The sequence below is a fragment of the Anopheles maculipalpis genome, chromosome 2RL (assembly GCF_943734695.1).
Source record: "Anopheles maculipalpis chromosome 2RL, idAnoMacuDA_375_x, whole genome shotgun sequence".
Taxonomy (NCBI): domain Eukaryota; kingdom Metazoa; phylum Arthropoda; class Insecta; order Diptera; family Culicidae; genus Anopheles; species Anopheles maculipalpis.
This window is the reverse complement of record NC_064871.1, coordinates 18095406-18122010: the sequence shown is the minus strand read 5'-3', so window position 1 is coordinate 18122010 and position 26605 is coordinate 18095406. Positions and strand designations below refer to the sequence as shown.

The window sequence follows — 26605 nt, the reverse complement described above, 5'->3', positions numbered from 1 at the left end:
CCGGTTGAACGGAGTCGAGCCTCGTAGGCAAATCGATCGGTTTTCTCGTTTCCGGAGTAACCCGGAATCCAACAGGAAACGATTTCCGCGGAGAAAGGGACACCGTCTATCTGTGAGCGTCTTTGTATATGCCGTGTTCGAGGGCGATCAGAACACTGGCACTGGAGTCCTTCGTCGGCTGCTTGTGAAATGGCTATTGCTTCGGCGGAGAAGATGAAAGTGTGATTAGGGAGCTTTATGGCACAGTTGTCCAGGCTTGAATAGACCCGAGAGTCAATCCCCTAGCTGAAGTAGACAACAACTGATCAAGTTTCAAGCATCAAAATGAATTAGACAACTCCGCCAAAACTACGTCAACGTCTGTCAATGTTACTCATCCTACTCATTGTACGCATTACAACTTGAGCGTTTAAAAGTCATGTGCTTCACGCACTTCCACCGTTGGCCCACTGTTGGCTTTTGTAGGTCAGTAAGATAATGCTTTTGCGCAGCACAATGTAAAATGCCGGTAGAATTGCTTCACACCTTTACCAGGTTGACCAGCATTTGTGTTTAATTAATTAGCGCACTGCCTACGCCCTTTTGTCCCTTGTGCGCAATTTTTATGGCATTGCAATGGTTTGCGGCCTTGTTTTATTAGTATTTTTCTGTTAGTACAAGTACTAAGCAGTAGAAAAATCAATTAATTGAGGAAAGAAAGTTTCGCAAAAGGGAAAATCATTTTAATGACTTGAGAGGCAAGTAAGATGCATTTCTTCCCACCACGCAACTTCCTTTCACTTAATCGATAAAAATGTAAATGCCGAATGGTGGTCTGCCCAGCACCTCTCGTTTGGTTCTGTCTGCTCACTGCTACTGCATCCATTAAGTTACGTGCCAGTTCACTGCGTCACACTTTCTTCGACCGTACGAATTCTGATTACAAATTCAACGCTCAATGTGTGTTTCATATGTACACAGTGTCCAAGACGCAGACAACACGCTCTTTACAGCCTGTTCAGCGTCTCTACCAGCTTCACGTGACCACCCTATCCATCAACAAATGAAGGTGTGATTTGCTGACGAAGAAGAAGGGCCACCGGGGAGTAAAGAACTCGGTAGGTGTGTAAGGTGTCTGATGTCTGTGGACACACACGGTATGAGAAGGAGTGCGGCCTATGCGTTCACTAATTAGCTTATAATTGTGACGATTGTGTCACAAGCAGCACACCGAGGGAGCAGGAAAGCGATACCGTCGTCAGACAGTTTTCCTGGATCCTCCCTGGATTGGGCCAGAGTTGTAAATGGATGAACTTTTTCTTCCCTTTTTGTTTCGATGCTTTCTTTTCATACAGCAGAGAAGGTTTAAACGAGGCCACAAAAGATGTGGCGGACCATGGGGTTGTGTGTCAGGGTTACTTAGGTTTAGGTGATTGAAATGTGAGAACTTTTTAATGAGCTCTGTTTTTGAAGGTGCCGAGATTGTTGTTTCGTTTTGTACTTTTCTGTTACTTCTCACAATTGTTGACTCTAGCAAGAAATTGTATTTTTAATATCAGATTTTAAAATAATACAGTTTTTTTTCTACTTCTTTATAGATCCTCATGTGCAACAAGGTTTTGGTAATTCAATGAGACCAAAAGAAACACGGCACGGCAAACGTGGAAGCCGTCTCCAAGCCTTTTCTGTTCGGCTCTAAAGTGAAGGAGGAATTGATCGTACTTACAACCGAATTTGTCCCTCGTGTCGTCGCTACGGACGCGCCGTCACGTCATACGGCAGGAGGAATGACCATCGTTATGGCCGGTCTATCTACAGCGGAAATATGCGAAAACACTAAATTGGCCCGCGAAATGGCCGTGATGGGAAACTACGATTCGGCCGGCATCTACTATGAGGGAGTACTGCAAATGCTACGCAAGCTGCTGGTCGGCCTCAGTGAGCCACTGCAAAAAGGCAAATGGTTAATGGTAGGTGGTTTCTTAAGCTCCGTTTCGGCAGCATTATTAATTCTCCCTTCTTCCCTCCCCATTCCAGATACAACAAGAAATTAACAAAGAGTACAATCAAATGAAAGTAATTCAAAAGACGCTTACGGAGATCACGATGGATCTTCAGAACGCACCGCTCCAAGCCCGCATCCGCACACCCCTGCACGAGACGGCCAGCAAAGATCCGGCCGCCTGGTTCCGGGCCGATCCAGACATCTGGATGCCGCCCGCTTCCGGTCGCGGTGCCATGGATCCGGATGTGTGGGGACCACCGCCAGATATGCCACCACCGGATCATCGCCGAGCCGTGGCACCCCGCAACCAGTCGCGCTCCAGCACAGCACTGAACCGGAAGTCGGAGGTAAATCGCCGAAATGCGGCTACTAAATCAGCCTCCACCTCAACCGTCGGAGGACGCAAGACAATCAGCCAAACGGCACGCGCTACGCCCGGTGGTGGTACGTCGGGAATGAATGGTGCATCACGCACCGGTACGCTGACAAGAACGAAGGGTGGAGCGGCCCAGCGAAGCTCAACGGTAACTTCGTCGGGTGATGCTGCGGCCAATGGTAATGGGGAGAAGAGCGACAAGGAAAAGCTGGACGACGACGAAGGCAACGGAGGAGGCGATACGCCGGAAGAGGTGGAGCGCAAGTTCGAACCGGCCAGCCATGCTGATGTCGATCTGGTGGATATGCTCGAGCGTGACATACTGCAAAAGAATCCAAACATTCACTGGGACGATATAGCGGATCTGCACGAAGCGAAGCGTTTGCTGGAGGAAGCGGTCGTCCTACCGATGTGGATGCCGGACTACTTCAAGGGCATCCGAAGACCGTGGAAAGGTGTGCTGATGGTTGGACCACCGGGTACGGGCAAAACGATGCTCGCCAAAGCCGTTGCAACCGAGTGCGGTACAACGTTCTTCAACGTGTCCTCGTCCACGCTTACCTCCAAGTATCGGGGAGAGTCGGAGAAGTTGGTGCGGCTCCTGTTCGAGATGGCCCGGTTCTATGCACCGAGTACGATCTTTATCGATGAAATCGATTCGCTCTGTTCGAGGCGTGGTTCGGAGTCCGAGCATGAGGCATCGCGACGCGTCAAGTCTGAGCTGCTGGTACAGATGGACGGTGTGAGCAATGATGAGGCGACCAAGATCGTGATGGTACTGGCGGCGACCAATTTCCCGTGGGACATTGACGAGGCGTTACGGCGACGGCTCGAAAAACGTATCTATATCCCGCTACCGAACAGTGAGGGCCGCGAGGCACTGCTCAAGATCAATTTGCGCGAGGTAAAGGTGGACGAAATGGTGGATATGCGCGACATTGCGGACCGGCTGGATGGTTACTCCGGTGCGGACATAACGAACGTGTGCCGGGACGCGTCGATGATGTCGATGCGGCGCAAGATTGCGGGCCTGCGACCGGAACAGATACGGCAGCTGGCAAAGGAGGAGCTCGATCTGCCGGTATCGAAGCAGGACTTCAAAGAGGCCATCGCCAAGTGCAACAAGAGCGTATCCAAAGACGATCTAGCCAAGTATCAGCAGTGGATGAAGGAATTCGGTTCGTCGTGATGGAGCGTGCGAGCAGGACGTGCAAGGCTGCGACAATCCACCCGTGGTTAAGGTGTTCCTCAATGACTGAACCGATGTGGGCCTGCCGGAACAGTTCGGTGTGAGATTGTGATTATTGTATAGAAAAGGAAAGACTAAAGTGAGAGTGAAACTGATCGCGAATGGAACAAGGAGATACGGCCTGAAAGAGCAGCAACATGAAATAGCTTCCTGCGCACACCTGAAATGCACCGCAATATTATTTTGCGCCAAAGAAGCCCCCCAGCGCGTGATGAAGCTCTCGCGATCAGCATTAATAGTTCCTTCCGACTTTTGGTACAGAAACACACAGACACACGCATCATATCAATTTGGCAATGCGAGAATCCTGTAACAGTAATGAAGTGGCCATTGGTTTTGTTTTATCTTGCGCTACTATTGATAATGTGATCCATTTCGCCTTGATTGCTGTGCCTATATGCTAGCATCCATAGGAACATCATTTATACATCATTTTATGCTTCAAAGGAGCGTCAAAACACCGGAAGGAACTGAACAGTGGAGAAGGGCGCGAACAACACGAAGAAACACGAAAAGAAAAACACTGAAACTACTACTACTACTACTATCAAGCCCTTCGCGAAAGGGCCAAGAACTGTTGTGTAGCTTGTACATCGTTAAAGGTTTCTTTCTGTTTTCTTCTTTTAAACTTTACACTATTTTAATTATTAAAAAAAAAACAAATGATAATACTAGCGTGTAAGGATTAAGATTTAATAAAAGCACTTGAATGATAACATTTTATAAAAAAGTGACAAAATAAAAACATAAAATGCTTATTTAATTTTTCAAATTGAATTTTACGCTACCATAGGACTCAAATATTTTCAGAATAATTTAATTAAATAATTGCACGAATCATTTAAAGACCATAAAAGCATAAAATTACAACAGAAAACAAATTTAAAATTTGAAACCGCTTTTTTGAATTTCTATTTTCACAAAAAAACGCTTCCGGTGTCAAAATTCTTTCCGAAAACAGTACAATTGCTCGAATTACCAGCACGCTTCGAAGAATCGAGCAGCCATGTTCGAACACAGTTCGAGCAGTAGCGTGTCCGAAACGATTCTACAACAGTGTGCGTGCAATAAAGCGCACGAGCAGGCCCGATGTATAGCACACCGCTGAACGGATGACCGAGACAGCACACCACCACAAGCAGGTGTGCGTGAACTGGCACCCTATAGATGACGTGCAAGTGTGTGTGTGTAAATTCCGAAAATCGTTCGAAGTGAAGCAAACCCAAGCAAGGCAGCCAGAAGCGCAGACCAAGCGAAAAACGCGAACGCGGAGATTTCCCTTCGGTCGCAGTGCATTTTTTGACCGTTTCCGTTCGTTTTCAGTGAAAAAAACCCGTGTAAAAGTAGTACGAAATCGGCTTGCTCATCGACGCATCGATACGCCGGTAATCGTCGTTGCCCGTAATATAGAAAGTAAGTATGGTTAAAGTTCCGTTTCATTTGCTTCGTCGGCTTGGATCGATTATCCGCTCCCAAAGCCTGGCTGAGAGGGCAAACCGAGTGAAGTGTAGACACCTTTTACCTCGGGTTGGCTGTATGTGCGAGTGTGTGTGTGCGCGCTGTGTCCGTCGATGGCGGCGTTGTGCTTCAGCAAAAATGCTTCTCAATTTCGAGGAATGAAATGGAAGGAAATTCTGCAAAAAAAAATCGACTCCAACGTGTCAGCAACGCCGAAACAAAGTAGCCTTTTGGATACTAAAGCTAAAAAATTCTCATCCCTCCCCCGGGAGTTTGGTTTCGCATAAGACAATATGGAGTGCGGGATGTGTTGGTGATGTAGTCAACCGGGGACCGTCCGGATGAAGAAGTACACCGTGAGCCTTCTCCGCATCGTGAAAGTGCGTCAGCCATAGCCGTTTGTCAATTGCTTGGAGAAAAAAACATTCATCCACGAATCCCGCAGCAGCCCAAGAAGAGAAACCATCTAATAATTTCGTAACATTTTCTGTTTCTCTTTGCAGTGTACGTGATCGTAAAGTATTTGTCTAGAAAATAGATGCTACTTTCGAGGGAGGGAGGGGTACGGATTAAAAACGCCACTGACACCTGCTACTCCGGGGCCAGATCGGAACCCCAGCGGGGGTCACACACCGTGCAAATTCCGATCCGCTGGAAAAGTGGCCGTTCGTGATCGGTGTGCCCACCACCCAGTAGTAGCAGGATATTAGTAGAGATACTGCATTCCTTCTTCTGGCCGGTATGTGTGTGTTAGGCAGTGCCTACTTCGTATTGGGGCACGCGCGCTCCAGAGAGATGTTTCCGTCGTCACCGAGATCGTCGAAGAAGGCTGCGACATTTTCTAGTGTTCCTCGGCACCCGGTACGGGTTTGTTTCGTTTCCCAAGTGACTGCTAGATGCTAGGCTTTTGGAAGTTTTTTTTTTTGTTCAGGACAGTGTGTGTGTGTGTCCTTTTTGCCGCGGGCGTGGAGCGAATGTGACAGTTTTTCTTTTGTACTTAAAGTATTGTGTAAGTGTTAATTATCCTGCAAAAACATTGATCCCCGCGATATGGTAAAGGGCATCAGAAATCATCAGGAAAATGTGGATAATGGAAACACGCGAGCGAAAGAGCCATTGCAATCAAGAATAATCAAGGCAGGAAGCTGCTAATGACAGTGGGGATGACTTGAGTAGAAGTGTGTACACGCAGGAAAAGCGCACCTAACCGGCTTACTGTGCTCCGTATTTGCTTCGCGTCGCGTCGATCGTCGTCTTCAATCGTGGGAAAAGTCATGACAACACGGTCCCATTTTCAGCTTCCGCTTTGGTCGCCATCGAATGCCGGAGATATGTGTTGTGTGTTTGTGTGTGTGATCATATCTCTTGCCACTGCATCAAATGTGCCGTGTTGTAGAACCGAAAAAGAAAACGAATGATCCGGATTCGGCATTCCAGTCGGGACGTAACGAGCTGATGGTGTCAATCGGCACAGCATCCAACACTCCAACGTGCGAGACACCAGCGACAGTCGATTCAATCTCACCGAAAGAACACTGAGCACAAAGCACTCAGCATTGCTGGCCGAGTTGCCTTACAGGTTTGTGGTTTTAATTTTATGTTATTTAACTCCGTGTCCTTTAAGTTTATACATTTTAGAGCCGTGCGTGTGTGTACACTGTTTTGGACTGGCATGGTTGGCCCATGATATGACGGGAGTGAAAATTCGATCGAGAGAACCCGAACGGCGTCGTTCTTTGTTCCCAAAACTTCATGTTGGTGTGTGGTGTGTCCGTCGTACCTTGGCCCTGCAGAAAAATGAGCACGCCAAGTGAGGAGGGACGGCGGCGATGGTTTAGGAAAATTTAGTTCCATCTGTCAAAGAACCAATGCAATGCGTCCAAGCAAAACCTGCGCCCCGATTGCTTTGCTCGTTTATTGGTGCAATCGTTTTGGTTTTATGCTGGCCTTTTTTTCTTTTGTTTGCTGTGATGTGTTGTGTGCTGCACAGCATACTAGATAGTGAATGTGAGACAGGAGAAAGAAAAAAACTGTGGTGATGAGAGAGAGCATCGAGATGAGCAGTGAGCCAAGCTAGGGATGAAAACGTATTCGTCACTGTTTGCGAAATTCGTGCGTGGTTTGTTGGTCGGTAAAATCCAACGAGTAACGTGATTAGGAAAATACGATCAAAAGAATGCTAGAACAACACCACCGCGCCAAGTTTTTTTTCCGATCTTGACCTTTGAGTGCGTTTTGAAAGGTGGATAGAAAACCACCGTAACCTTCTCACGTGTGAAGCACGAATGAGAAACGTTTGCTTGTGGGGTGAGAAGTGAGACAGAGTAAGCGCGAGATAGAGAGAGAGAGTAAGCGAAGTTTCGTCTCATTCGTGGTGTTGCAGAGAGTGAGCAGCAACAACAAATTGGTGGAATGAATTATTTTATACAATAATCACAAAATACGAATATTTTTAATTTAAAAAATGTAATTTAAGAACAGAAGTGTATAATTATCGTAACAGCTTATCGTAATACTTCTGTTATTTTTGTCTCTCTTTGCTGTTTTGTTTCATGATGTGCTAATTCATGATTTTATGCTTATTTGGCAGATTACAGTTAATGTTTAAATTAAATCATTATTTTACTATACTATTGAGCGATTCAACTGACAGTTTTTCAAATATCTCCAAAGCAAATTAAGCCTTGTTCGTCAAAAGAAGGATTTGCTAAGGAATTATGCAACTGGAACCGTTGCTCAGTCGTTTAGTTGGTATTTGGTTTGGTAGCACTAATGAAAAAGGGTTGCTTAACTGTTTGTCGTTCTCTTTATTATTTTGTTAAATGAACGTAGCGTTATAGTGTGATAGATATATTCTTCTGGGATTGAGAAAGATGTTATTATAAGACAAACATAGCAATTTTGATATTGAGGACTGACTTTCCAACTACGAGGTATCAGCAAGTCTAGTTTCCCCTAATGACAAAATCTTTGTAAATCCACTAACTAAGGCACTACTAAGACAAATTTGTATTGAAAACACCCTCTTTAGTAGTGGTTAGTAAGGCTATTTTGTCAATAGGGAAGACCCTTGCAGGTCATGAAGCCAAGAAGAAGAAGAACGATTTCACGTAATAGATTCCACAAGCGAAATCGTTATTGAGACCCTAAGGAGTTGATGATTATGGGATTCTTTCGTCTGTTAACCGAGCAGAAAAATTCAATATTGTACTCAGAGTAGTAATTAACCGGTTTTAAAGTCCAAGTTACAATTAAAAACAATATTTTCTTCGTCTCTTTTTACGTTAAAACCACGACCCTAATTTGTAGTAAGTCTCCTCGGTAGATGGTCAGTTGTTGCTTAAAAAGTCATGTTTACAACGAAAGACACTATGCAAAAATGCACTCTGTGCAACTCATTTCCGCCTCACAAACTCACTCGGGCAGCTCATTTTCAACGAACCAAAAAAAAAAAAAATCACTCGATGTCTGATAGAAACGTGCGTTTTGATGGATGTGAAGGAAACGCGTCTGTACGGTGGTTAAATTTCCTTCGCAATGATATTGTAGAGATAACCGCACCGGTGCTGCTTTATGTGTGAGATACCGGACTGCATGTGCAATAGCTCAATAAATAACAGCAAATTGACATATGACACTCGTCACCCGTTGGTAATGGTGGTGGAGGTGGTACACACCTTATCAACACGCTTCTAGTTTCACGTACGGCGAGCGCGCGGGCTACAATCTCTCGCTGCTGCTGTGTTATGCGCGTACCGATGGCAAGAACCAAACTAACGAAGCTCGTTTTGTGAAACTCCTCACAATCACCCATACCACCCACAGCCAGACGAACACATGGCCATGGGGTTTATTGGTGCTTTGGCCGTTTGGTGGACGTCTGTCATTTGTGTTCCGCTTGATGTCAGTGTGGACGCGAGCGCGCGCGCTCGCGATTGTTTATAACCGGAATATGCTGCATTTGCTGCTGTACAGCACGCTGTGACAAACATTTGAAACAAACACACACTCGCACACGACGCTGTTGTTGATGTTTTCATCGATAAAGAAGGCTTGTGATGTATGGGGTTTGGGAGCGATTATTTATTCCCGCCATATCTCGTCCATCGTGACGCTGTAGATCGCCCCTTTAGAATATATGTGTGTCATCCTTTCCCTCCCTAAAGAGGCTGTCCTCCACGTGGGGGAGGGGAGCCGCAGTTCGCGAACACATTGCGCCTCGTATCCCAGCCCCAGGGAGTCGAAAAGAAAGTGAAAAGCGCCTTCTTTCACAAAAGCGGTTTTTTTGTTGTTGTTTTTCTTCGCTGTCCTGTGCTTGTCCGCCCTTTGCGCACTCTACATAGGGTGGCGGCTAAAGATTAAGGAAGCAACACACAAAAAAAGACGAACCATTCGGTTGCACCACGGCGCACATTGTGCGGAGTTCCGAAATCTCATACTACTGCTGCTGCTACTACCGCTGCTGTGTGTGTATGTGTATGTCCCTTTTTCCTACAATGTGCCCACCCCAAAGGCGAAAACCTTCAACCACGACACGCGGTGTACAGCGTGCGAAATGAAAGGGAAATGTCTCGACCTTTTTTTCTGCCCTTTTTTTTTGCCTGTCGTCTTTGATGTGTTTACAGAGCAGACACACGGATTGTGGACGGTTTTTTTAAGGCTATTGGCGTAACTGTTGGTGTGTGCTGCTTCCGTTTTCGCCGCGAGGTCCATTATTATGATGATCGAGGCACAGAAAAGAGCTTTCGGTGGGCGGTTGTGAGCGACTGCAACCACAATCAAAGCACCCGCAAAACGTCAAATACACACCATATATACATATATACCGGCGACCGGCGGTTGGTTTAGTTTTTCTGTCAAGGGTTTTGAGAGTCGCAGTGTAAAACTCCCTTACTCGGCAAATATGAACTTTATTATATTTTATCGAGCGTTCGTGTGTGGTTGGGAGGCAAAAAAAAAGTTCTATGACACATTGTGTGGAGAAAGATAGATTGAAGTCAAAATCTTAAGCGTAAGATAGGACTGTTTTAGATTCTTCTTTCCAAAGAACGCGGGAAACTAATTGTATAAAGCACTCAAGTATTTTATTCGATGCTTCAAACAGTAGCCGCAAAGAAAAATCCTTTAAAAACAAAGAAATGAATAAACAATTACGGAATGAACAAGACACAGCGCATTGGTGGGCCTTTAATTGGCGCGAATGCAAAGCATAAAACACAAAAGAAGGACACAACATTCAAAGCGAAGGACTGAAGCATAAAAAATGGTACGAGGAAGCTCGGTGGGGTTTGCTGTTTTTCCCCCCAGCCATCCCATCTATACTATGGTTTGCACGTGGCCTCTTACGCAGGGCGAGATCCATTACGCTCATCCATCCTGTGTCTGTGTGTTCCATATCCATCGGTAAGGAGGGGGGGTTGATTTGCGAAAAAGGACCAACCTTTTTTTCCCTAACAGTGAGGTAGGTCCGGTTGTAGAGAAGAGTCGCTCTTGGAATGGATACACACAACCATTATCAATTCCTTCTTCATTCGCCAGTAACGAGCCCCGCAATAGCAGCAGCCGAAGCGCGGAGCGTGGAGGTGTTTAGCATCATGATTGGTAAAGGTTAAGAGTGAGTGTTTCGAGGCAGTTTGTGTTCGATATTTTTGTATCTTTTCTTCTTAACCTCAGAGGTCCCAGGCTTACCAAGACTTGCTAATACCACGTGGTTGGCTAGTACTTATCACTGGAGAACGCGTCTGGATGGGATTTGACCCCCGATTCTGTCGTGTGAAGAACGACGACGCTGTCACCTCTTTTACCTGGTCCTCTTCTAGGCCACGCCGGTCATTGTATGGCTTGCTAGACTTGCTGATACCGCGTAGTTCGATAGTCAGCCCTCACTACGGTGGAAAGGCCCGGATGAAATGTGAATCCTGGTTCTGCCGTATGAAGACTATTCCATGGAATATTCACTTCTATTTCAATATTATTCCTCCCCACTTGCAAGAGTCCCTCAAATTGTCTGCTACTGTGTCCGAAAAGTAAGATGACATTCGATGTTAAATGTGGGGCGCATCCACCTCGACCGACGACGCCCGTCCACGTAGTCCAAATCAAGGATTGGGTGGTCAACTATCGTCGGTTGACGATACGAAACCTTTCGGAAAGTGTTGGAATTTCCAAAGCCTCGGTCCACATCATCCTGAAAGATGTTTTGAGGTTGAAGCGAGTGAAGTCTCGCCTGGTGCCGTCATTTTGTGCCGGCATCAACTGGCACCCATATTGTGTTCCGCAATCGTTGTATTCGCCGGATTTAGCACCAGCCGCTGTTCACCAAGCTAAAACTGCTGCTTCCGGGAAATCGTTACCTCCCAATACGAATTGGGAAGACAAACTTAAACTCTTCCCAAATAAAATATGAAATCCACGAATATATCTCAACTTTTGCCCATATTCCTTTTTGCACAGTTGCCGGGTGTATTTAAAAATCAATTTCAACGCATACAATGCTTCGCAATTTCTTGCGTTGTGGCGGGCCCTTTATATGGGCCAGCATATTATTGACTCGTCTGTTGGAGCGGGTGTGCAGTCTAGTAGTAATGGATCACATTACAGCCTATGTATAACACAACGGACACAGACACGAGGGACAGGAACGAATGGTACCCTCTCCACAAATCCCCAGACTGGGCTGATTTCTATCCGTGGCGCGTTGCGTTGCTTTACGATCGATAATCAATCTTGCACATGGTTACCCTTTTAGGCACCCTTCTTGGGGAATCGGGGTGGAATTGCGCCAGAAGAATCGAAATATAAAGGCTCTCTCTCTCTCTCCACGCTTTGTTCCATTCGCTTCGCTTGTAGCGGTCGATTTACGCCGAGAAGCGCCCGCCCTTGTATGGTGCCGTGATTAAGGAATGTAACGTCCGTCCCACTATACACACACCCTCTCTTCCTCTCTCTCTCTTTCTTCTCTGAAAAGGAGGGAGGTACTGGTAACTAAATATGCATCCACAAGGATACAAGGATAACACTCAAGCTCTCCCGCGTGTCTTGTACCAACCAGGGGGACACACGGGAAAAGAGTCAATTTAACTGATCGTTTGGTCGCGGCGCAACTTGCCTTGAATTCAGGAGAGAGCAATCTCTGCACCGCGAAAAATTCGTTGCAATGCGAATGGAGGAAGCAAAAAAAAAAGGCAAATCCTCGCCATGAACGAACCTTGCGCGCCCGCGGGTTGTGGATAGCGAACGATTGCGATCTTTGCGGCCCGACCCAAAGATCTCCGGGATGCAAGAGACACTGTGCTCTCAGTCAGGGCTCGATCAGAGTGCTGCGCACACAAGCCAAGCCAGTGAGTTTCACATCATCATGGCAAAAAGGAAGACATGATTTCATCTTGAATGCTCTGGCCGCGCGAGCCCGGAACAGAAGGTCAAAACGACGACGACGCCAGCTCAGCAGCAGCGAGAAAGCACTGGATCTGCGCGCAGCACCATATGATGTGGGGGGGACGGGGAAAAAGGGAAGGTCAAAAAAAGATAAATCCAACCATTCCGTGCTGCGGTGGCAATATTTCAAATTGTGCTGCTGTGCTGCTGCTGCTGCTGCTGCTGCACCTTGATTAAATGGACGTGGGGGATCTCTCCCGGATGCCCTCTGTTCCCAGCGCCACCACCAACAAACACCAAACGCTGCGCGCTTACCTTTCACAACGATGGCACGGAACGTAATGTAGCGAGTTTAGTGTGCCTGGTGTGGACCACAGGACCATGGCGAAGAGCCACCAAAGCGAGATTGGATAAACGTGGTCCAATGTATTATTCTTCTGCACACGTACTTCTTCTGGCCCGGGGATTCTCTCGCAGAAGGGAATTGATGAAGCTCGTCGGGCATTTGTGGGTTGGGGTGTGGGACTCATTTTTTTCTGAAAAGGGAGTGGAAGAGGATGTGGAAGAAGTTTTTTCGCACAACCCGCGGTCGCCATAGACGAACTAGACGATCGACGTAACTAGCAATTAGCAATTTTTCATGGATAATTTTGAAATTCGCAGACCAGTCAAACCGCGCCTGGCCACTGGAAAATGTGAGACGAGAAGCTAGAAATGTCAAATTAAAATATGCTCCTCTTCTACTATTCCCAAATTGTGGATGATTAGAATGGAATAGAGAAACATGTAAAATGACGAAAAGAAATGGCTGATTGACTCATTAAATATCCATTGTGGGACTGAGATTGTTGAATTATTTTTATTGCAGTCGAGCAAAGGTAGAAGTTTTATTTAGCTCGGTTGTATTGCGTACCAAGAAGCAGACAAACCAACTGTAATTTTCAATAATAGCTCTCAGAATTTGAATTTAATGCTGGTAAAATTTGGTGGGGCCTAAGGCTTTTTCTAGTCGTTTACTAAGAAAGACATTTTTGTAGCATTCTAAGGTGGCCAAAAGTCGATTTAAGACCACTGTAAGACCGATTAAAGGCTTTTTCATGCCATGTATTAAATGTTTAGTTCCAACAGTAACTGTTAAACCTCCGTGCAGTAAATATTTGGACTTTTAAAATTAAATAATTCTTCCATATCTTGCGGCTTATGAAATATTCAAAATTGAGACATTTTTATACTTTTGTGTGGTTTGATCCAAAAAGGCTTTTATTTGTAATTTTTAATAGTCTTTCATGCGACGACACTGCTTCAAAAAAATGTAAAAATTGGAAGGATCTTGCTGTTGTTATCTTTACTATATCGGCATATTCGAGTTCAACGTCTTTTTTCGTAGATTTTCAGAGTAGTTTTTACAAACAAAAAAAGAGTTTTAACAAATCTCCAAGCTGAATCAAATTTGGTTTTTGTGTCCTTCGCAATGTAAGATATAAAATAGGGTTTCAAACCAATTTATTACTAACAACCACAGAGTCTTTTTGTGGGCTGTTGGCAGAGTCTTGGAGCGGCCCGGTTTTCACTACTGATGTAAATTCTCAGTTATGGCTGAGTCGGAATCATCCGATTCATCAAATGCCTCCGGAACGCCGATCCGAGTTGCATTTCGGAGTAACTCCTGATTAACTCCGGAGCAATTATTCCGGATTAATCCGGAGCTTATTAAGGAGTAATTACTCCCGAGTTTATTCCGCCGTAATTCGGAGTAATTATTCCGAAGTAGTCCGGTGTAATCTTAAATAATAAATTCAGATTCAACTCTGGAGTGCACTGCGGAATCAATTGCAGCTAACCCTGGATTATGCTGCTGATTTTACTTCGGATTCAAAATCAAACCGCTTTCTCCCAAATAAAATTTATTACCAGCAAATAAACAAATTTGTGTTTAATAATTTTTGTTTTGTTTGGGAGAAGGTCGTTAAGGCTAAAAGAAGTCTTGCAGTGGAACAAACCAAAATGTAAAGGACTCATGGAAGACCGTGAAGTCTTCATGTGGATATCCGCGTTCTGCATTCGATGGTTTATGTTTTCGACAAAAGGTACTTCCGACAAACCGCGTCATCCACGTGATACACTCTTCCCAGCACCGGTTGGATCACCAATGCTTAATGTCATGTGTCTTAATGACCCGCTTTAAGGGAAACAAAAATCAGCTGATTCCAGTTTACCCTTCCCTTGTATGTACGTTTCTGTTCGCTCGTGTTTTCCGTTCCATTCTGTTCATCCTCTCATCTAATTGATACATTTCCCAGTTCACTTTTCTACGCGGGGGAGAGAAGACTTTAAAGGCAAGCGGTGTGTTAACACAGTTCCATAAATCAAACGCTCTTTACCCGTGTAACCGGGGATCGGTTGACTGAATACTGCATCTTCTGCGGATTGTATCTGCCAGCGTAAGAGCATGAGAAGAATTGTTCTTGGACGTACTGTGAACGCTTAAATTGCTTTTATTTCTCACAAGCAATTCAGTAAGCAGAGCCAGTAAGTAAAATTTAAACTACCAGCGGTCCAGTAGCAAATTTACGCTCGCCGTGCCATCCATCCTCGCGGTCACGGAAAGTAAAATTAAAAATGCATCCCTCTCCCCCCCAGGGTGTGTGCGGAGGCGGTGGTAAATGATCGAAAATTAATAAACGCTTGAAACGATAAAACCGAAACAAGGAAAACTCTACAGAAGGAGGGCTGATTTTCACACCTCCCGCAGTATGAGCCGGTTGGTTGTGGTGGGACTCCTGATTTATGATTTTGCAAATTGTTTTACCCATGCAAAACACCCCCCCCCCCCTCACATTTATGCCCCCGGTGCCCTTTTCGCGTTCGTTCGAGGGCGATTGGATGTGTGGCCCCCTTTTTTCTTATTCTCTGTCATCCGTCATCGCCATCATAAAAAGAGGTGTCCGGTTTGTCCTTTGGTGGTTGTTTCACTTTGTTTGCTTCCATTTAGTTCGCTGCGCTTTGCTCTTTTACTGCTTCCTTAGCCTTTCTGGTTATTTTGCACAGTTCTTGAGTGTGACTTTTTGACGCGGCTCCTTGCTGGAGACCCCGTTAAAGCCATTTTTTTTATTGCTTGTCCGGTAAAGTGCTTTATGACGTAAGAGGTATGCGTTATGCGCAAATAATTAAGCACGCCTGGAGAACAAGACGCTTGGTAGGAAAATTATCATACGAGTTAATTGGTTAGGTGTCTTAGATTAAATTCTATCATATTTTGCCTGTGAAAACTTTTGTGAAATATCTGGCAAGAATGTGTGAGGATTCTCTATAGTCTTCCTTTTTGGCTTAACGACCTGCTAGGTCATGCCGGTCATCTAAAAGCTTACAGGGTTTAGATGCATATAATGAAAGTTTTGAGTCGCTCTTTGGAATTTTTCAAATCAATAGTGAGACAGGAAGGCAACAAACGGGACCTTTTTTCAAACGGCAGGACTGCAATTGGGATTTGATTTCAATCCCATCAAAGTGGTATCAGCAAGTCTAGAAAGCCTTTAACGTGGGATATTGCAATTAGGATTGGTCCTTACTATTGGAGATTGGAGTCCGGATGGGATTTGATTTCCGGTCTTGCCTTGTGAAGACCAGCGCCGCTGTCATCTCCACCACCTGGCCCCTGGCCTGCCGGATTCTATCATACGAGTTTGATGATTGGAAAGTGTCGGCTCGAACATTGCAGTTAGTAACTTACTCTTTAGTAAGAGCCTGAACTATGTCCTAATATTGCCTGGACCTGCAACTCTCTCAGAGGAAGAGAGAGCATCACGTGCCTCAGCCAACGTGTCCAACCAGCTTTGACTCAGGTAGCTTGTGGCGCATTCTCCGTCGCCACACGCCCTGCTCGCACACACCGCCAAAGATAGTCCTTACCACCCGGCTTTCGAAAATGGCGAGTGCATTGGCGTCCTCCGTGAGCATAGTCCAAGTGCGTCCAAATCGTGCGTTTCGTGTGTTGTTGGAGTCTTCTTAATCGCAGGAGTCTGTGGAGTCCGTAGATTTCGCTGCTTACGTTGTTGTCCGTAGTTACGATCGTACCAAGGTAGCAGAACTCCTCTACCACCTCGAGATCGTCGCCGTCAACTGATACTCTGCTTCCTAGTCGGGCTCTATCACGCTCAGAGCCTCCGGCAAGCAGGACTCTAACTATTCATCGACGACTAAACATCAAACGGTTTGCAAAAACCATTTTTTGGATTGGAACTGATCACACTGAAGATGAGTCTCACAGCAACAGGCATCGCGCTAGACAATCAGCATTTAATCAGCAAAAAGAATAACGCGCAAGTACTTGACTTACCCTAAGAACAGGGCGTTTCTTGTCGTAAAATGTCATTTTTTTAACTTATCGTTCATCGCGGGGGAATAAGCAGTACATTTTTAAAGGCCACAAGTCGATACCGAAGCACAGGATAGAACGTGAAAGCGGAATCCAGGATTAATATTTGTTTTCTTCACTCAATTTGTGCCTGATCAAGTGATCCTCGTTGCGTTGGTGAAAAATTAAAATGCGTTCGCTTTATGCTGGTTGCGTGTTGTGTTTCTTCACCTTCCCCTGAAGTTCATGAGCGAAAGAACAGCGCAAATATCGCGAATAGACGATGGTAGTACTTGAGGCTGTAAAGTCTCCTTCCCTCACACGCACACACAAAACCATTTACTGACAGCTCAAGATTAGGTTCGGAAAGAGGTTGTACTGTTGCTCCTTTTTTTTTGGTTGCGATCGATGTGATCTTCTCCCATGGTTTTACTGCGAATGTGGTGGGGTACAAGCACAAGTTCTTCTTGCCCAGCTCTAACCCTCCCCATCAGAATGACTAGCGTTTGTTGAGAGCTGGTGGTTCATTTAAGGTTTTGGGCTGCACACTTTTATTCGTTCGTCCCACAAGTCTCTCGCCGGATATCGCGTTCGTTCGAAGAATGGCCCGGTTCGTGGTTTCCAGCGGACAAAACAGACACAATCTCTCAAGGGGGGCAGCAAGCGAATGACGCAGCCTTATGTCTTTTCTGGTTGTGTGTCTCGGTCCCGGGGATGGCCGGTCCCGGCTTTTGGTGTATGGTGTACTTTTTTCCGCATTTATTTATTTCTTCCTTTTGACCCGAGATTCGCGCGCGCATTTGGAGCTGCAAGATCCACTTTAGTTTTAGGTCCTCTCCCATTCTCGCTTTTCATCTTCATTATCCCCACCCTCTTACAATACGTACGTGGATGGCGATGATGTGTGGGTAAGGGTTAGGGTATAAGAGCTTCCCTTTTGGATACGGTCAAAGATGAGGTTCTTCGTTGGGGTTTTTTTTTTCTCTCTATCTCATCTACCACTCCGTACTTTGTGGTGGCCATCCGTATAAAGAAAAAACGCGACTCAAAAAACTGTGGGCAGCAGCTTGATGAAGAACGAGACGCGAGAGGCGGCACACAAACAACAACCCCTTCCGTTTGCCGACTGAACGGCTGAAAAATGTAGCCCGAGATTGGTTCTGCTGTTGCTGCTTGCCACTCTTACCAAGCAAAAGCCAAAAGCTCCCTTCCGTTGGCTGAGAGGCGAAGCTACATTAAGTTGTGCGAGTTGTTAACCGGCGCGAGTCCACACCGGTGTTGTGTTTCGGTTCGAAAGCACATCGATGTTGTGTTGAGTGGGGTTCGTTCGTTCGTTCTTTTTTTTTTTCTTTGCCCTTCGCTCTTCTGTTGCCTCGGTTTTACACGGGGCATGCTCGTTCGTTTTTTTTTTAAATGCATTTTATGTTTTTGTTCCTTTGTGGTCATTTTTTTTCTTCTTACTTCTTTGGGGCCTTTCGTCGCAACCTGCATGTTGTGCCATGATGCCGGTGGAACCACAAGAAACGGAAATCCCGTCGTACCTTCTCGTTCCGTCTTTGCTGGTTGCTGGCTCCCCACAACCTTTGGATCACTCTCGGGTCGGGGGCATATTTTTCTTAGCTTCTCGCGCTTGACAGAACGCCAAACGAGACAAGAAAATAAATACCACCAGCAAGGTTAACAGCAGGCGTGTCACTGTGGGTTAGTTAGGGAGAGGTAGATGGACATTTTCAGTAATAAATATAAATCTTTGGTTGAAATTCATCCCGCTAATTATAAATATCTTATGTTGCTCTTGCGTCCTCTTTATGTAGTTCTGGCATTTAAATTTAACTCAGATCCAACTTTCAAATCTGTAGTGAAATATTGAACAAAAACATTTATCTTCATGATGTAATTGTGCAGAACAAAAAAGAAGCTAAGGATGTTTTTAAGGATCTCTTTTATAAATTATTAAAGATATTGAACGGCACGTCGGATAAAATGAAGCCAAGAAATAGAATAAATTACCATAAACGTAAATTTGGTTGACGGTTTCAAAATCTACATCTTAACTAATTCCCGAAAGTAGATGCCATTGCATTGCTCAGATTATGAACTTCGGTACCGTTCAGATCCAGGCGGAACCGCCGAAAGTACTTTGAAGGTCGTTGGTAATCAAATCTGCTGATTCTGAGATGTTTCTAAAAAATCTAAAGTATAACAAAATTTGTGTAAATTTAGGGGCTATAGGGGCTGGTCCGGATGGATCCAGCGATACCATTCGATTCCTCGGAGTCGACTCCCAAATCACAATATTCGGACACCACAGTCACGGGTTCGAATAGCCGCTAGTGCGCTCCAGACAAACCGATCATTCAAGTCATGTAAGCCAAATATGACAGTTGGCAGGACCTCTTAAGGTACCCAGAGAAAGATAGCGAAGAAGTTTGTTTTATTTTATTTTAATAAATATTTTCTAATACGAAGAGAAGAAAGATTACAAATTGAGGCACATTTAACATAATAAATTTCGCTAAAATATTTTTTCTTATAATGCAAATTCTTCTGTCCCACTGTGACTTGCTTTCGCACCCATCGTCCACAGCCAAGAGCGCTCATTGCGCGACGATTGCCAGGATGTGGTTCCAGCGGCCCATTCTTTCCTCCATGCCAGTGAAGTAACCATTGGCATCGTTTCTTCTCCTCCCGAAGGTAGTGCTGCTGCTTGCCTGGGTAGGTTGTTTGGTTGATTGTTGTTTCGAGCGTGCTCTCTGCAGTTCATTCTGTCCAACATCAGCGCAATCGCTCGTTTATCTTATGAGACACGCACACACACACACACACATACAGAGGCGGTTAAGTGTTCTTTTCTTGTGAGCGGCCGGTTTCATATTCTCCACCACAACAGTGCGCAAGATGTTTCGTTTCGCATTTCACAGTTGACTCGAGCAAGAAAAGCTTATCCGGGCAAAGAAACGCTTGTAAAGAAGCTAACCAGCTTGAAGATGCTGACCATCATAAGTAGTGTCATGGGGGGGGAGGGGGGGAAGGCTAGGCCTGCGAACGTGATGATGAGATGGTGCTGCTAGGGCTTCCAAAAGGCAACGGACAAAGTTAACTTTTGAGAGGCCAAATTTGAGCAAAATATGAAAATCATTCCAGCGGCGTTCAGTCGACAGCTGCTGCCGCAGTGCAAAATTATTCAAACGTGAAGCAAAGCAAATGAGATGATGACAACAGAGCCCTGAAGAGAGAAGAAAGGTGGTCTGTGTTGTTGGACAAGAGATTGTGTTAGTGGATTTATTTATTTTTTTATTATCATTTCCCAAATGTTGTTTGCCTGCTGCTGACTGACGGTAGAGGCGTATACACGAGTTTTTTGGGAGAGTTCCACCAACTTTGTGCATGTGCATTTTTTGGAAGGGGAGGGCTTCAAATTTCGAAGACGCCAAGGCAGCAAGCACCGCACACTGGTAAAATGATGATGAGTTCTTCTGTCTGCTCCCCGTGCTCCATGCTCGAAGCTTTGCTCTCTTATCCGGATTTTGTATCGGTTTTTTTGAAGCCAGTATGATCTATCCATGGTCCTGTAACTCAACAAACCATTTCCAAGCTCTCTGAAGTTTATGTTGTTGTTTTTTTTTTCATGTTTCCCCCATCATCAAAACGCTTTTTTGACACTCGAAATGATGGTCCAGTGGAATTAAGAGAGAGGAGGAAATAACGAGAGAATAAAAAAAATAACACCACCGCGTCCCCGGTGCTTCCACATGCTTTTCGAAAGCGCATTTCAATTTATATGCTCCGTTTTGCGGTTTCTCTTTCCTTTCGAAAATCGCCCGGTTTCCCACATTGGCCACGTCCGACGTTACAATCTTTTCTTACCGTTCCGATGCGCTTTCTCGCGTTTTCGTTTTCCCGCTCCGGTCGTTGGTGTGGCTGTGTGTGTTGGTTGTAGCGCCTAATTTCTTCGACAGCCGTGTGGCAGAGCTTTATTTTCAGGTACAGTTTGTGGGATTTTTCATGGAGAATGAATGGTTTTGGGATCTATTTGCAAGACGTTACGTTATTCCCATTTCTACAAAACAAATGTCACAGCTGCTTCTATCATCGCGTATCTTCGTTTGTTGACTCTAGAACCTCGGGAGGTCTTTACCTGTCATTGCTGGCTTTCCTTCGCTTGATTACTCCCATTAGTTGGATGATCGGTCCTAGGAATGAGAGCTAAAAATTGGTCTAGACGAGATTCGGTAAACGATCCTACCGTGTGAACATCGGCTCCGCTACCGTCTCCATCATCAGATATCCCATTTGTGTTGTGTTGTTTGTGAACTCACAAAGAGTTTTTACAGCTCTTTTGAGAGTTGGTCTTTTTAAACTCTTTGGAAGTTTAGTACGAATCGTATCGAGTTTCTAAAAAATGTTTGTGATACAAATCACAAGAAAGTTTTATGTTTCGTAATGACGGCCAGGCCGTATTCCTCAAAATCTAATCTTATATCTAGCTTCACAACTCATTCAACTTTTATAATATTTGGAGGGTAGACATTTCCTTCTCCGTCAATTCAAGTACACCTTTGCACCCGAGTGAGCTCGGTTGAGGGAAGTTGTTGCTGCCAGGTATGGTTCCGATGTTGTCTTCACTCTTTCCACTAAGGGGTTAGCGCTTCCTTGAAGCACCGTCGTGCCGTGGAGACGAACAACTGGCTACCAAGAAACCCGCCTTTGTTGCGGATACTTTGTGGCGTTCGTCACTCCATATCGTTGCCTGCATTTGGATGTTGTGGCTGGCGGCCCCACCATCGGCAGAACGCACGAGCCCGAAAGCCACTACAACTTTGTGTGAAGCTACAGTGGCATCTAACTCGTGGGTATCCAAGATTTTCTTAACTTAGCTTTTTTCCCGTTGATAGTTAGGCAGTTCTGCGGTCAATAGAAACTTCATTTAAGAAGTTACAGGCCTCCTTACAATGTTCCGGACCCTCTTAATTCCCGATACTCCTATGACCAAAAAGCTACCTGCGAAAGATAGAGCTACTTCTGATGGAAACTGCTGCTTTCTACAAATAGAGTTACCTCCGACAGATAGAGCTATTTCTGACTGAGTCTTCTGTTGCCCGACAGTGCGTCTGATCCCGCCAAGCGAAGGAACAGGAACCGATCTTCCGGGTACCGCGGCTCCCAGTTGTTCCCAGAAAGAGGGGGGGTGGGGGGGAGTGTCTAATTACGATTGCTTTTCGAACGATGAACGGTGACGAGCTACCTGAAACAACCAAGAATCTTTCTTAATAGAAACGACCGTGTATGTTAGATTCTAGACAACTGCTGATTTATTGGCGGGCTTGGTCGGGCCTTATATATGGTACATACATTTAACTTAACTATCTTACTTAAGAACCGGGAAACTTTGGCGTTCTCTACGTAACCTAAAGGGGACGTATCACGGAGTGGCTGACCGGTGTTTCTAAAAACAACGCTTGGACTGAGCGTCCGCTGCTGACATTGCCCGAGTCCTTTGGTTACGTTTGGCAGTTCGCGCGCCACCTTGCTGACCGTTGCTTGGTGCTGGCTTTTGGGCCGAGAGACGCGTACGCAACATTTTACTAGTATCAAATCCGGCTCGATCCCCTTGAAAGATTGGCGTCTGCAGCATCTGCTTACTTTTGATTGTACTGTGATCTGTGATCCGACCCTTGTTGCCATCAAACCACTCAAAATTGTTGTACCAAATTTAATCTAAATTTTATAATCCTTGAGTTCCGCTTTGACGTCTTAGTTGCACTCTCTATTACAATATTTCTTTTAGTCATCAGTCTAATGTGTTTTTTAAAATCTTGTTTCTCTTTATTTTCAGCACCACTTGCAAGAGATACCTTCACTCACCCGCCTCACGTGACAGTGTTCTAATGTGTTTTAAAATCAAGCCTCTTCTAAGGATAAAAAAGACGTGTGCCCTGCCCGATTGTGGCAGATAAAATTGAGAGTCAGCTATCTGCATTCAACACTCCGTCCAGTCCGGAACGCGTGATACAATGATTTATGGCATAGTTTATTCGCCGCACAGCAGCAAGCAAAAAAAAAGTGATTTTACACCCATTTTCCGCTTAAGGTGAGGTGGAAGAAGGTGGTGTTATAAGTAGAAGAGGGCTTTGATGACCACCTGTTTGCCGCCGAGAGATGGGAGGAGGGCGCACTTTTAGCGTCTCCGGGGTGTATGTGTATGTGTGTGTGTATGTTGTTGTAGCCGGTTTAGTTTCGCATTATTTATTTATTTTTATTTGTTCGCTAGTTGGTTGGTATTTGGTGCACAGCACTGTTCATCCTTTTTTTGGAACGCGCGAGCCGATAGAAAAGTCAACCGGGGCGCGACTGTGTACGTGCGTGCGTGTGTTTGTGTTGACTTTTCGTTTAGCTCATTACGTCGTCGTGTGCCTGTTTGGGTGTGTGGGTGGATGTGTGTGTAATTATATGTTATCTAAGCTTGTTTTTCGGTGTTGTTATTATTGTTCCAGGAGGAAATTTTCGCGTGCGGGAGCGAATTGTGCGACGAAAAGCGTGGTATGAAAATAATGTGTAATGTGCACCGTGCTTTATGAAAATGTGTATATTGCGTGTGTGTGTGAGCCGCCGCCTACTTGCTCGTGTGTGTATGTGCGTGTGATTTGATATGTGTGCTGCACCGTGAAGCAGCTTAAGAAAAGTGAAAGAAAATAAAGGCGAGGAGAGAGGAAGGTGCGAGAAAAAGTGGGTGTGGAGAATGAGAGAAAGTGAGGGGGGTTAGAAAAAGAAGAAGATAAGTGAAGGTTAAGTATTACTGGAAAATTATCAACAACATCGGTCAGATATTTTGTTCCTCTATCCCGTGGCGATCCGCACAGCCCGTTGTGTTAGTGTATGTGCGCGAGTGTATGCGTGTGTGTGTGTATATATATGCATTTGTCTATGCGTAAGTGTAGGCGTGTGTGCGTGTGTGTGCAAACGTGTCAGTGTACGATTGTAAAGAAAATTGTGTCGCGTGTAGTAAAATTGCAAGCTGTCAAAGAAACGTTCTCGTAAAGCAATTGCGTAAACAGCGAAAAAGCGAGTCCGCGCTCCTGTCTGTGTGTGTGTGTATAGCGTCCAGCATCTCGTCTCCGGGAAGGATATCCTTCAACATCTCACCCAACAGCAATGTTGGCATCGAACAAGCGCAGTTCGTGTAGAACAGTAGCGGCCGAAAAAGCAGCACCGCAGCAACACCATCGCAGCAGTTAAGTGGTGTGTGTTGTCTACGGAGAACAAGTCAACGCGCAAACCGTCGACAGCCGCGCGCGCTAGCTGGGCCTGCCAGCTGCCAACAGCAAATAGGGCCTACTGGCAGCCGCCGACTTCACAATGGGCGATCAAAAAAGTCAAAAGTCGGCATCGGGAGGAGGAGGTGGGACGGGAGCGGCCGGTGGCGCATCATCGACGGCAGCTGCCTCTGCCACGACAACGACGACAACGTCGTCTGCGGCCACACCAGTCACGACGCCGCAGCAACAGCAGCAACATCATCAGCCGCCGCCTTCGCATCATCCGCATGCGCAGCACCCACATCACCATCAGCAGCCGCCTCCACCACCGCCGCCCCATCATGCACATGGGCCCCATCCGCTGCATATGCCGCCCCATCCACACCAGCACCACCATCCGCACCATCATCCGCCGGGACCGCCTGGCGCGGGCGGTGATCATCAACCACCCCCGCCGGGTCATGGGCCACCGCCACACCATGGTTCGCCCTACGACCACCACCATCCGGTGCCGGTGTCCGGCCCGGGTGATGCAACGAACGGCGGAGGAGGCGGCGGCGGCTCGGGGACGGGCGGCAGCGGAAAGGATGAATCGCTGCCCCCTCCACACCATGGCCATGGACCTCCACCGCCACCACCCATGGGTCACCATCATCATCAGATGCAGCATCACGGGTATGGTCAGCCGCCGCCACCCCCGCCCGGTATGCAGCACCAGCAGCAGTATGCGCCCCGCTACCACCATCACCATCCCCATCATCCGCACGATCCGAACGTCGGGCAGCCGCCCGGGGCCGGTGGAGCGCCCGATCCGTACGCACACTATCACGCGCATCGGATGGGTGCGGCAGCGGCCGCCGCAGCAGCTGCCGCAGCGGCTGCTGCCTCGTCCGGTGGTGCCGGTGGTGGAAGCGGTGCGGGAGGTGCGGGCACCCCGCCGCCACCACAGCATACCGGCGGCAAACCGGCTGCCGCGGCCGCCGCTGCAACAGCAGCCGCCGCCGCAGCGGCAGCAGCAGCCACCGGCAGTCCGATGCATGGGCGGCACAGCCGCTACATGTCTCAGCAGCCGACGGCCGCTGGTGCGGGCGGTGCCGGTGCCGGGCAGCCACCACCTGGCGGAGGTGCCAATGCGCCACCGCCCAGTGGACCAGCGGCGGGCGGCCCTACGCCGACGCTGAACTCGCTGCTACAGTCGCATCCACCGCCGCCACCGCATCCGGGTGCGCCCCATCATCGTTATCCTCCGGCCAGTTACGATCCATCGGCGCCCCAGGGACAACAGCCGCCCGGGCCCGGTCAGCCGCCGGGTCCTGGTGGGGGGCCACCACCACCCGGTCAAGGGCAGCCCGGCATGCATCCGTACCATGGTGGACATCAGCAGCAGGGTTGGGCACCGCCGCCCCGACCATACAGTCCACACTCGCAACCGTATCGGCCACCACCACCGGTAAGTGAATTCGTTACTTTCAATGTTTGCGGATTTCTAAACTATTGTGGTCTATGTTTACTTCAGGAGTAAATCCCATTCCTGTAGCGAGGACTACTTGAGCCCAACAAGTTTTGTCAGCCATTTGATGGCCGGTATGACCAAGTAGAGGTCCTTTAAGCCTAAAAGAAGCTGAAAGAAGAAAATGCTAAAAACTTATTAAGTACCCCCAGAAGACTCTAAAACTGCGTAAAAAAGCATTGTTGACATGAGCTGAACTTGCCAACGAAATCCAAAACTAATCAACGATTTTTTGGATACTGATTTGGGTCAAACTTATGGACCTTAGACCTTATGGATAGTTTTGTCAAAACGAATTGACAAACATTCCAAGTCCAAGGTACCTGCAAGACAAAAAATGACAATTTTTAAAAGGTTTCTTTGCCATTATCAGTACAACTGACTTTTACAGAACGATAATTGTATCTAAAATGTGGACAAAATCTTTTAAAATGTAATGGAAAAATTCACTTCTTCAATTTGTTGCACTCAGTTCTCTTTATTGCCGTACACAATCATTAAACATACTTCAGGATAGTTTACAACATTGTTGGCCAACGTGTTTCCGGGTTAGAGTGCATCTGCGTTCTCTTCTTTATTTTAAACGAAGCTCAGACCACGTGGAAAGCATTAAAGTTGTTCAAAGATATTACGGGCCCTTGTAACTATTTTTGTTGAGTTCATTTTGATACTGTGTTCCAGATACGCCTTTCGGAATAGTTATTAATTTGTGGAACATTTGGTTAGTAGTATCCCACTGACGGTTAAAGCATGTTTGTAGTTATCCTGTATTTTATCCTGCTTTTTAATTCATAGTAGTACGGCCAGCTTACACTTACCGTCATCCAAAGCCAAAGTCGTGCGGGCGTTTCCATGCTCGTAGTCCAGATGGTAGCGGGGGTCTTGAAGGTTCCTGATTGTTGTCCGATCTTGAAGCCTCGTTCGTGTCCTTCTTCTCCTTGTCGCTGGTTTGTCCGTCCATTGCATCGGTCGATGCAATTTCTTCCATGTGGTACCCAACCCTTCACGCATCGGAATGTTCGGCCACCTTCCAATGCCCTG

The 26605-nt window shown here is 46.4% G+C and overlaps 5 protein-coding genes across 5 annotated transcripts in view; 4 read left to right on the top strand and 1 right to left on the bottom strand.

Annotated features, from left to right (window-relative positions):
- The window catches only part of LOC126557492 (ATPase family AAA domain-containing protein 3A homolog), a 235400-nt gene that overhangs the window by 47254 nt on the left and 161541 nt on the right, over positions 1-26605 (bottom strand). The gene's annotated exons all lie outside the window — the stretch shown is intronic.
- LOC126559613 (E3 ubiquitin-protein ligase hyd) overlaps positions 1-26605 on the top strand; it is a 265881-nt gene that overhangs the window by 115030 nt on the left and 124246 nt on the right. The gene's annotated exons all lie outside the window — the stretch shown is intronic.
- On the top strand, positions 1718-3595 carry LOC126557559 (katanin p60 ATPase-containing subunit A-like 1). Its single transcript, XM_050213370.1, has 2 exons — positions 1718-1949; positions 2017-3595. The coding sequence occupies exons 1-2, from the start codon at positions 1767-1769 to the stop codon at positions 3547-3549; spliced, it is 1716 nt and encodes a 571-aa protein (XP_050069327.1). The 5' UTR covers positions 1718-1766; the 3' UTR covers positions 3550-3595.
- Positions 9741-26605, top strand: part of LOC126557151 (neprilysin-2) — a 174344-nt gene continuing 157479 nt past the window's right edge. The window contains exon 1 of the mRNA XM_050212829.1: positions 9741-9745. The gene's annotated coding sequence lies outside the window, so the exon portion shown is untranslated. The remainder of the gene's footprint in view (positions 9746-26605) is intronic.
- LOC126556554 (trithorax group protein osa) overlaps positions 24155-26605 on the top strand; it is a 104409-nt gene continuing 101958 nt past the window's right edge. Inside the window, exon 1 of the mRNA XM_050211852.1 lies at positions 24155-25504. Coding sequence (XP_050067809.1) covers positions 24155-25504 — 1350 coding nt within the window. The remainder of the gene's footprint in view (positions 25505-26605) is intronic.